Genomic DNA, 12,357 nt, shown 5'->3' on the forward strand with positions numbered 1-12,357 from the left:
GTGGGGCTGTGAATGTTGGTTTTGGTATCGGGAGATGTTTTTGAGCTATATAGGTCACGGGAAGTGTTAGGTCCTAATTTATGGGATCGGGAGCTGCTGTTGAGCTATATAGGTCAACGGAAGTGTCAGATTCCAGATGATATTGTGTTTAGTGGTATTTGGGGAGTTTTGTGATGTCTGTTTTTTTTTTCATCATTTTGCGTGGTTTTGTATGGGGGTGGGTGCCAAAATTTGTTTATATTTAGTTTGTCCCCACCCAAAAAACTCCTATTTCCCGCGCTTGCCCCGTTAGTGTCATTAGGCTTTTTGTGGAACGTGTGTATGTTTGTTTTTCGATGTATTTTAGTCCTCATAATGTGTACGTAACGACTTTATATGCGCCATATTGGAATCGTGGTTTATGGTCGTTACCGCCGCATTTGTGACGTCATGGGTCAAAGCAGACGGGCGGGATCGGACGCTTCCGTATTTCCAAAACAGTAGACTGTGCCCAGGTTGCAAAGAAAGCTTAAGAGTTGTTAGAGATGAAATTAAAGTAAACCAGAAACAACTAGTGCTGTCAAATTTAAATTATGTAGCTTTCAAAAATTCTCATCCTGAATGCAAAATTGGAGAGTCAGAATTTTGTGACCTCCGCCCTAAGTGGTGTATTTTGGCTGGATCCTCAGGAACACACTCCATATGTGTGTGTGTGTTAATGTCGTCAAAATGTCAAACTGATGATTGCGGCTGCAAAACTCAGCGATCTTAACTACGAACAGTTACTAGATTTAATGGTCTGTGACACTAACAGTTATGACTGCATGATGAGTTTGTGTAATGAATGTCCTAACATGGAAACCATTGTTGAATTGTTTAACGAGTATGAAGAGGAACTGCCATACGGTATTACCTTCAAACAGTGGGTCGCAACTGACAGGGCAGATGTGATAACAGTGGTTAAATCTCAGGACGAGTACTTGGAATCTGTAATTGATAACTTACAAAAACTCAATGTCACCACTATATATCTATAGTTTTTGAAGGACAAAAAAGCACAACATCATGAAACTGAATACAAGGTGCCAGCTGATTTTGCCGAAAATTTTACACATGTGATTCAGGATGCAATACAAGAGTACCACTGGGTCAATGACCTGGCAACAGATGATCCATTTATTCTCTAATTTAAAAATTAGTAAGACGAAGTTTGCAGTTCATTTTGCATTCCAAGTGACCTATTGGAGCACAGCACTTTGATTGTACATGTGTTACAAAAGTATGTGATAAATTACATTAAAAAAAAATCCCAAGGTTGAGAAGCTGATGTACTTTCCAGATGGAAGTAGTAGTCAGTATAAGAACAAAAAGAATTTTTCAAATCTATGCAACCACAAAGTAGACTTTGGGTTGGAGACTGAATGGCACTTTTTTGCATCTTGCTATTGTAAAAATGCATGTGATGGGGTAGGTCCAACAAAACACGCAGTAAGTAAAGCCAGCCTACAAAGACCAACCACAGACCAAATTCTCACAGTACAGGACATATGTCTTTTGAAAGGATAATATTAAAAGGGATTACCTATTTTCTGACCAAGAAAGAAGAAGTGGTCCTGCATATGAAAACAACTCTTCAAATCAGATTTGAAAACTATATAGCAATACAAGGACAAGACATTTCCACAAACTGCTTGGTATTGCAAAAATCTTAGTTCGATGCTATATAACATCAGATACTGAAATTTACGAGGATCATTGTGGCAGTAAAATTACACCTCTGTCTTTAACATTGAATGACATAGTGGTATGTGTGTATGACGGACAGTGGTGGCTTGCAGAGGTTGAAAGAATAAGTTTGGAAAACAATGATGCTTTTATGCATGTTTTTATCACCCTACTGGCCCAAGAACATCATTCAAGAAATCTACTAATGACAAAGTTTGGATACCATTGACAAATGTTTTCAGGAAACTTCCAGTGCTTTAACTTACCATAGCTACTGGGATATCTTTTTCTATATCACAGATGCTGTCTGAAGAAATAAGTGTCCTTAACATTCACCACCAGGTTTAGGAACAGTCTCCTGTCTCAAAGGATGTTAATTGAAAATATTTCTTTTAAGTAGCCTAAGCCAAAAGAATATAAATGTTAATTTCAGTGATGATTCCACTTTCTGTATATAATTCAGTACCTTAGTTCGAAAATAATTTTTTATATCCTGCCAATATCACACATGATTAGGCAAAAGCCATAAGATCAGTTGTAGAGTAATGTGAATTATCTCCTCATTGTCTAAAATTCATATCTTTGTTCACAGTCAGATATCAATGTTGAAACTTTTACAGTGCATTGCTATCATGTAGGTGTAAAAACTGTGCAAAAAAAGTCATTTTTATATTCTGTGCCACCTGAGATAACGAACACCAAACTCCACAAAAATCTCGAAAATTAAGGAAACATTTGTAAGTGTTCTTGCACTATATGAGGCTAGTAGTGTATGATGTGTAACTACAGGAAAAAATTCTACTCTCATAAATCACTCCTTGTTTGTTTATTTTTGGGAGTAAATAGTGAATTTCTGAAAAATTTGGATACAAAACTTTGAGGTCATTTTTTAATTTAGAGTATGTTGTGTAATAGTCAATGTTGTAGAGGACACTTTTGTAAAAACAGTCATGTCACTTGCAATGTTGTAACTTAACACAATGCTGAGATATTCATATTTTTGCTAACGTCTCTAAACTGAAACAGTCGCGCGCTTACAAACAAAAATGGCTGCCATTCAGTGAAGGTGGGAAAAAAAAGTTTTGAACTTTTCAATTATAGGCTATCACATATAAAAAATTGAAATATATAAAATGGTCAAGCTACCAACTTAATTTTTATTGGACCACTTCATTTGGATTGACCCAGGTATTGTACAAGTATCCGTTTAGTAACTTTTCAAATTACGATACACCAAACAACTCAATAGAATCCTATAACAAGCACCAAAGACATTCTAATTTAACCCACTTTTTTTTTGTTACTGTCAAATGGCATTGTTCCATTTGAAAAAGTGGATGTTTGGACAGAAAATACGCTTTCTAAGTGTTAATACAATCTGTTTATTGCTAACTACACGAGCCCCTGACTTACAACCCATTCTGTGAAAACTGCATAGCAGCAGTAGCTTCCATTGCTGCAATATTTGTGGTGCAAGGATTAGGTGATTCACACATACACATAAAACATTAACAACATAGGATAAGGTGAGATTAGGGCAGGAAGTCAGCCAAGGCCTAATCAAAGGAATCATACTAACTGTCCCCTTAGCGACAAGTCAGGGTGGACAGGGAATAAACACTGGTCCTCTTGACTACAAGTCGATTGCATAAAGGGTGGAGTGGCCACCTCACTTGGTACATGGCTGGAATGGAACTAAGTACATTGTTGACATTGTCTCTTCACTAATGGCCTACCTCATAGGACAGAAGTAACTCAGCATTTATGATCATCCTCAGGGCAACAATACACTTGGACAAAATTTGGAACAGCATATTTGTTTTTTCCCTTTTCTTAAGTTTGGTGCTAACACAGATACTACTTTGGAAAACAGGGGTACAATTTTGGGCAAAATATCTCTTATCAAGATGGGACAAGATGAACAAAAACCCCAGTGAAAGAGTTAGCCAATTTTCCCAAAGCCTCATATGGCACTGGGTGATAATGGGAGTACTCATTTGTTTGTTAACAATTCAATCAAATACACTGGCACTGTAAGAAACAAATGACCAATTTACTGCCTACTTGGGCAGGATTATTGATTTCAAATTCGGCAGCAAAATACTAGACCAGTTAAGAAAAAAAAATATATGATTTTAATTGAGACACGGCTAAGCGGAACACAATCAGTGTTACGGTATATTGTGTTATGGAGGCAAGGCTAAAATCATGCACAGCGGCAATTATTTGTGACGATTTTTATGAAGGACTAAAATACGTCATAAGTTAGCTATGGTTAGGAAAGTGTATTATATCTTATCAACTACCAAAATCCTCTTGAAACAGAAAAAAAGGATTTATTGCATTCACAAGTTAGGCCTACTTATATTTCTAACATTTAGGTAATGTTCACTATTACTGCACTCATCACCGTTTCTGTACATACGTAATGAGCAACTGCATGCAAAAAATGGTTTGAAATTTCGTCGACTGTTAAACACAAGAAAACCGGAACATACTTACGCCTTTCCGTCGATTGTATTTCTTCTTCACTACCAGCCAGTCTCTGCTTATTAAAAATATTATCCCGTTTGTTTTTACGCTCCGTCTGCATAAGCGCTGCTGTAAGTTCACGTCTAAGTTTTACACTTGTTATCTTGGGCTGTTTCTGTTCAATTCTGAATTTATTACTCATCTTCGAAATACAGAGCACTATGTCAAACCTCAAAAACGACTTCCTATCTAAACTTTCGCGCCCTTTATATTTTCAGCCATGGATAACATCTTCACTCGTATGGTATAGAGTACCAACTGTAAAATATCGACAACAAAGTTACCTCCGATTTTGCTTAACGCAAACAGCAGTCTGTTTCCAGGTCGCGTCGCATTTAACTACAAATAAATTTGTGCACAAAATGACTGAACACTGAAATTTATTTTTAATATGATGTCTACAATGGTCAGACATTCAGTCTTAATTCTTTGATTTGTTTCCTCTGTATTTTAGACTCTTTCGTGACCAATTTATTCGTATCCCAGTCACGATTTCTTAAAAAGCATTTGACTCAGTGTCATGCCTACGCTCATTATCGAGAGTACGTGCGTACGGGCTATCAAGTGAAAATTGCGACTGTAATGAGCATTTCATGGTAGGAAATACATAGAAAGTTATCTTCGATATAATCTCATCGACAGATGTAAGGTGTAAGTCCGGGTATACTCCAGAATCTTGAATATTAATTTAATTGATTCATCCCGTGGAAGTAAAATGATCGATTTAAGGTCGATTCCCCCTGGACGTCAAATATAGAGGTAGCCCAAACGGTTATTCTTTCATAACTGGTATATTCCGCAATTGGTAAACGGTCCATTTTAACACGAGTAATGTATCACGTAGCAAATACGGTCCGCAGTGGCTTAATGTTACGTAATACCACATATTTATACATTTGTGACTATTACAGCGCCATCTATCACAAAGAGAAAAAAGTGGTCAAACTGAAACATTCGCATTTCTTCACGTACTACACGAATATGTAATAAAAAAATAGGGGATCCTATTTTTAAAAAACGCAGTTGATATCCCTTTGATCTATGGCAGCGCCACCTAGCGGGCCAACCGTAGCGCATTCTCGTTTCCCCCTTCAAGCTAGACAAGTTTTGTTCTTTGCAGTTCTTCCGTTTGACACTTATTTCATGAGATATTTGGCCCGGTCACAATCAGTGGACCACCCCGTATAAAGCACTCTCTCCCAGGAGTGGGTTGTCTTTGTCAATACATAATTTACAATTTAAGCACAATACACGCAAATGCCAGTAAACATTCAAAATACCACAATCATCTGATAAAACAAAACACTACTCGGAATAAAAATGCATAAATAGAACATAGTTCACAATACCGGCACAATGTTCTTGTGTTGCCTAATGACTATGAAACTGGTAGGATCTCTCTTTCAAATAAAGATAAGGCAGTAACAGTTTCCAAAATTGCAAAGCAGGTAGCAGCTGAATTTATAATGAGTTGTTGTTGTTGTGGTCTTCAGTCCTGAGACTGGTTTGATGCAGCTCTCCATGCTACTCTATCCTGTGCAAGCTTCTTCATCTCCCAGTACCTACTGCAACCTACATCCATCTGAATCTGTTTAGTGTATTTGTCTCTTGGTCTCCCTCTACGATTTTTACCTTCCACGCTGCCCTCCAATACTAAATTGGTGATCCCTTGATGCCCCAAAACATGCCCTACCAACCCTTCCTCTAGTCAAGTTGTACCACAAGCTCCTCTTCTCCCCAGTTCTGTTCAATACCTCCTCATTAGTTACGTGATCTACCCATCTAATCTTCAGCATTCTTCTGTAGCACCACATTTCAAAAGCTTCTATTCTCTTCTTGTCTAAGCTATTTATCGTCCACGTTTCACTTCCATACATGGCTACATTCCATACAAATACTTTCAGAAACGACTTACTGACACTTAAATCAATACTCGATGTTAACAAATTTCTCTTCTTAAGAAATGCTTTCCTTGGCATTGCCAGTCTACATTTTATGCCCTCTTTACTTCGACCATCATCAGTTATTTTGCTCCCCAAATAGCAAAACTCCTTTACTACTTTAAGTGTTTCATTTCCTAATCTAATTCCCTCAGCATCACCCGACTTAATTCGACTACATTCCACTATCCTTGTTTTGCTTTTGTTGATGTTCATCTTATACCCTCCTTTCAAGACACTGTCCATTCCGTTCAACTGCTTCCAAGTCCTTTGCTGTCTCTGAAAGAATTACAATGTCATCGGCGAACCTCAAAGTTTTTATGTCTTCTCCATGGATTTTAATACCTACTCCAAATTTTTCTTTTGTTTCCTTTACTGCTTGCTCAATATACAGATTAAATAACATCGGGGAGAGGCTACAACCCTGTCTCACTCCCTTCCCAACCACTGCTTCCCTTTCATACCCCTCAACTCTTATAACAGCCATCTGCTTTCTATACAAATTGTAAATAGCCATTCGCTCTCTTTATTTTTATGGAGTGTGGCCATGTGTGGAAGTGAAACGTGGACGATAAATAGCTTAAACAAGAAAAGAATAAAAGCTTTTGAAATGTGGTGCTACAGAATAAATAAATAAATAGGAAGTGCAGAGAAGCTAAGGCAAAATGGCTGCATGAAAAATGTGAAGATATTGAAAAAGAAACGACTGTCGGAAGGGTGTTATCAGCATACAGGAAAGTCAAAACAACCTTTTGTGAAATTAAAAGCAAGAGCAGTATCATTAAGAGTTCAATGGGAAGTCCACTGTTAAATGCAAAGGAGAGAATGGATATTATGAGAAGGAAAGTTTCTAGTTACCATGTAGCAGAGATGCTGGGTCGCAGATAGGCACAATAAAAAGACTCTCACAATTATAGCTTCACAACTCACACACACGACTACAGTCTCAGGCAACTGAAACCACACTATGAGCAGCAGCTCCAGTGCATGACGGGTGCGGCAATTAGTACCACGCAGGACTGGAGCAGGAGAAATGTCCTGCCCACTATCCTTCCCAACCCTCCCACAGTGGTATTCCATTGTACACTGAACTTACACAATATACTCGTCCATCCTTACACAACTCCTGCTCCCAAACCCTCACCTCATGGCTCATACCCTGTAATAGACCTAGATGCATGACCTGTCACATAAGTCCTCCCACCACCACTTACTACAGTCCGGTCACTAACATCACCTATATCACCATAGGCAGGGCTACCTGTGAAACTAGTCATGTGGTCTACAAGCTAAGCAGCAAGCACTGTGCTGTATTTTATGTAGGCATGACAACCAACAAGCTGTCTGTCTGCATGAATGGCCACCAAGAAACTGTGGCCGAGAATCAAGTGGACCGCCCTGTTGCTGAAAACACTCCCAAACATGACAGCCTTCATTTCAATGATTGCTTCACAGCCTGTGCCATATGGATCCTTTCCACCAAGATCACCTATTCTGAACTGCACAGGTGGGAACTTTCCCTGCAATACATCCTACATTCCCATAACCCTCCTGGTGTCAACCTTTGTTAGTGACTGTCCTCATCCATCCAATCTCTTCCCATTCTAGCACTACACAGCCGTCATTCTGCCACCACACCCAGTCTTAATTCTCTCCTTTTCCACTACTCCCCCCCCCCCCCCCCCCCTACACCTCTCCCCTGCCCTCAGTCTAACCTGCAGCATTTCGCTGCCTGCCACCCCCACCATACTATGCCTCCCCCTATCTGCTCCAGTCTCCTCCTCCCTCCACCCAGTTGTCACTTCCATCATGCACTAGTGCTGCTGCTCACAGTGTGGTTCAGTTGGCTGAGACTGCAGTCATGTGTGTGAGTTGCATTTGCATCAAGATGTTCGAGATTCTGAGAAAAATAGGGGTAAGTTATAGGGAAAAGTGGGTAATATGTACAAGAATCAAGAAGGAACAATAAGAGTGGAAGACAAAGAACAAAGTGCTCGGATTAAAAAGGTGTAAGACAGGCATGTAGTTGTAGGTAGTGGGGAGCAGGTGTTGTATTTAAGACAATAAATAATCACTCACACTCCCATCTCTTACTATGAATACTTTTATTCTTGCAGTGTGTACACAGTGAGTGTAGCATAGATACAGTTGTTCTTGCTGTAATATGGCAGCAATATTGTTGGGGGGTGGGGGGTAGAGCCAGTGGTTCTATGTCCCCACACAGTCTTTCATCCCAAATGTCAATTTATACATTGAATAAGCAATGATGGATGTAAAAGAAAGGTTCAAGAGTGGGATTAAAAGTCAGAGTGAAAGGTTATCAATGATACAATTCGCTGATAACATTGCTATCCTCGGTGAAAGTGAAGAAGAATTGCAGTCTAATGAGTACAGAATATGGATTTAGAGTAAATCAAAGAAACAGCAAAGTTAAGGGGAAGTTAAGGAATTCTGCTACCTAGACAGCAAAATAAGCCTTGACAGAGAGAGCAAAGAGAGCATAAAAAGGAAACTATCCCTGGTGAATAAGGCTTTCCTGACCAAGAGAAGTCTGCTAGTATCAAACATAGGTCTTAATCTGAGGAAGAAATTTCTGAGAATGTGCTTGTATGTTTGGAACATATCATTGTATTTATTTATCTACAAATTCCATAGATCCTGTTATGCGTATGACACTAGGATGTAGAACGACTTGAATAATATATGTTCACAGACCATGGTATCAATTGGTTGACAAGAGCAGAACTAGACATAAATTACATAAGATTTGCAAAAATAATAATGAACTAAAATAAAGTCGTAGCAATAATACATTATTCAAAGTTTATCACATTGCAAAAGCCTATTTGTCACAGTAAGTACATGGTTACAAATAGGAACAAAAAGAACATAAACAAACAACAGTAAATATAAATACATACAAAAACTACTTTTCTCTGTTGAAGTGTCCATCAAGTGAGTAAAACATTTTCTCGATTAAATATGTCTTTAGATTGTTTTTGAATGATGCACTGTTGCTATGTAGACTTTTTTATAGCTCGGTGATAAGTTAAATATTTTGACACTGGAGTAATGCACTCCTTTCTGTACCCGAGTTAAACTTTTTAGTTCAAAGTGAAGGTCAGCCTTCTTTCTTGTATTGTGATAATGGAAGCTTTCATTGGTTTCATAGTGGGCAGGATTGTCAACCAAGAAACTCATTAGGGAAATAATATACTAGCAGGTTGTGGAAAGTATTCCAAGTATTTTAAAGATCGTACAGCAGGAGATTCTCGGGGGTATTCTGCACATTATATGGACTTCTTTTTTCTGCATGAGGAAGATTTTTATAGATGAGGGTGAATTGCCCTAGAAGATGATGCCATAACACATAATGGAGTGGAAGTATGCAAAGTATGTGGACTTTGTGACATTTATGTCTCCAAATTGTGGGATTGTCCTAATGGCAAAAATTACTGAGGACAGCCTTTTTACAGTCTCGAGGACATGGTGGTCCCAGTTGAGCTTACTGTTTATGTGGAGGCCTAAGAATTTGGTGCAGTGTATCCTTTCTATCACTTATTGTTATTTAAAACAGTAATCTCCTGGGGAAGTTTGTGGTCAAGGTTGAAATGGATATAATTTGTTTTGCTCAGGTTTACTGTAAGCGAGTTCACTTGGAACCAAGTTAATAGTACTGTAAGTAATTTGTTGGCATCAACCTCTATATCAGAGAGCTCTTTGTAACTAATCAAAATGCTGGTGTCGCCAGCAAACATGGTGAACTTGCATGTTGTTATTGTTGTTGTGGTCTTCAGTCCTGAGACTGGTTTGATGCAGCTCTCCATGCTACTCTATCCTGTGCAAGCCTCTTCATCTCCCAGTACCCACTGCAACCTACATCCTTCTGAATCTGCATAGTGTAACCATCTCTTGGTCTCCCTCTACGATTTTTACCCTCCACGCTGCCCTCCAATACTAAATTGGAGAAACTTTGATGCCTCAGAACATGTCCTACCAACCAATCCCTTCTTCTGGTCAAGTTGTGCCACAAACTTCTCTTCTACCCAATCCTATTCAATACTTCCTCATTAGTTACGTGATCTACCCATCTAATCTTCAGCATTCTTCTGTAGCACCACATTTCGAAAGCTTCTATTCTCTTCTTGTCCAAACTATTTATCGTCCATGTTTCACTTCCATACATGGCTACACTCCATACAAATACTTTCAGAAACGACTTCCTGATACATAAATATATATTCAATGTTAACAAATTTCTCTTCTTCAGAAACGCTTTCCTTGCCATTGCCATTCTATATTTTATATCCTCTCTACTTCGACCATCATCAGTTATTTTACTTCCCAAATAGCAAAACTCCTTTACTACTTTAAGTGTCTCATTTCCTAATCTAATTCCCTCAGCATCACCCGACTTAATTCGACTACATTCCATTATCCTCGTTTTGCTTTTGTTGATGTTCATCTTATATCCTCCTTTCAAGACACTATCCATTCCGTTCAACTGCTCTTCCAAGTCCTTTGCTGTCTCTGACAAAATTATAATGTCATCAGCGAACTTCGAAGTTTTTATTTCTTCTCCATGGATTTTAATACCTATTCCAAACTTTTCTTTTGTTTCCTTCACTGCTTGCTCAATATACAGATTGAATAACATCGGGGAGAGCCTACAACCCTGTCTCACTCCCTTCCCAACCACTGCTTCCCTTTCATGCCCCTTGACTCTTATAACTGCCATCTGGTTTCTGTACAAATTGTAAATAGCCTTTCGCTCCCTGTATTTTACCCCTGCCACCTTCAGAATTTCAAAGAGAGTATTCCAGTCAACATTGTCAAAAGCTTTCTCTAAGTCTACAAATGCTAGAAACGTAGGTGTGCCCTTCCTTAATCTAGCTTCTAAGATAAGCCGTAGGGTCAGTATTGCCTCACGTGTTCCAACATTTCTACGGAATACAAACTGATCTTCCCCGATTCGGATTCTACTAGTTTTTCCATTCGTCTGTAAAGAATTCGCATTAGTATTTTGCAGCTGTGACTTATTACACTGACAGTTCGGTAATTTTCACACCTGTCAACACCTGCTTTCTTTGGGATTGGAATTATTATATTCTTCTTGAAGTCTGAGGGTATTTCACCTGTCTCATACATCTTGCTCACCAGATGGTAGAGTTTTGTCAGCACTGGCTCTCCCAAGGCCGTCAGTAGTTCTAATGGAATGTTGTCTACTCCCGGGGCTGTGTTTCGACTCAGGTCTTTCAGTGCTGTGTCAAACTCTTCACGCAGTATCGTATCTCCCATTTCGTCTTCATCTACATCCTCTTCCATTTCCATAATATTGTCCTCAAGTACATCACCTTTGTATAGACCCTCTATATACTCCTTCCACCTTTCTGCTTTCCCTTCTTTGCTTAGAACTGGGTTTTCATCTGAGCTCTTGATGTTCGTACAAGTGGTTCTCTTATCTCCGAAGGTCTCTTTAATTTTCCTGTATGCAGTATCTATCTTACCCCTAGTGAGATAAGCCTCTACATCCTTACATTTGTCCTCTAGCCATCCCTGCTTAGCCATTTTGCACTTCCTGTCGATCTCATTTTTGAGATGTTTGTATTCCTTTTTGCCTGCTTCGTTTACTGCGTTTTTATATTTTCTCCTTTCATCAATTAAATTCAATATTTCTTCTGTTACCCAAGGATTTCTACTAGCCCTCGTCTTGTTACCTACTTGATCCTCTGCTGCCTTCACTACTTCATCCCTCAAAGCTACCCATTCTTCTTCTACTGTATTTCTTTCCCCCATTCCTGTCAATTGTTCCCTTATGCTCTCCCTGAAACACTCTACAACCTCTGGTTCTTTCAGTCTATCCAGGTCCCATCTCCTTAATTTAGCACCTTTTTGTAGTTTCTTCAGTTTTAATCTACAGTTCATAGCCAATAGATTGTGGTCAGAGTCCACATCTGCCCCTGGAAATGTCTTACAATTTAAAATTTGATTCCTAAATCTCTCTCTTACCATTGCGTAATCTATCTGATACCTTTTAGTATCTCCAGGATTCTTTCTTGTATACAACCTTCTTTTATGATTCTTGAATCAAGTATTAGCTATGATTAAGTTATGCTCTGTGCAAAATTCTACCAGACGGCTTCCTCTTTCATTTCTTCCCCCCAATCCATATTCACCTACT

The 12,357-nt window shown here is 38.8% G+C and overlaps 1 protein-coding gene across 2 annotated transcripts in view; it reads right to left on the bottom strand.

Moving 5' to 3' along the window:
* LOC126353910 (disks large-associated protein 5-like) overlaps window positions 1-4,972 on the bottom strand; it is a 185,127-nt gene extending 180,155 nt beyond the window's left edge. The window contains exon 1 of one of the 2 annotated variants that reach the window (XM_050003140.1): window positions 4,207-4,972. In XM_050003140.1, coding sequence (XP_049859097.1) covers window positions 4,207-4,378 — 172 coding nt within the window. In that variant the 5' untranslated portion in view covers window positions 4,379-4,972. The remainder of the gene's footprint in view (window positions 1-4,206) is intronic. The other variant, XM_050003142.1, reaches the window with a different exon arrangement.
* Window positions 4,973-12,357: the final 7,385 nt, after the last annotated feature.

This window comes from Schistocerca gregaria, chromosome 3 (assembly GCF_023897955.1).
Source record: "Schistocerca gregaria isolate iqSchGreg1 chromosome 3, iqSchGreg1.2, whole genome shotgun sequence".
In the NCBI taxonomy this organism is placed as follows: Eukaryota; Metazoa; Arthropoda; class Insecta; order Orthoptera; family Acrididae; genus Schistocerca; species Schistocerca gregaria.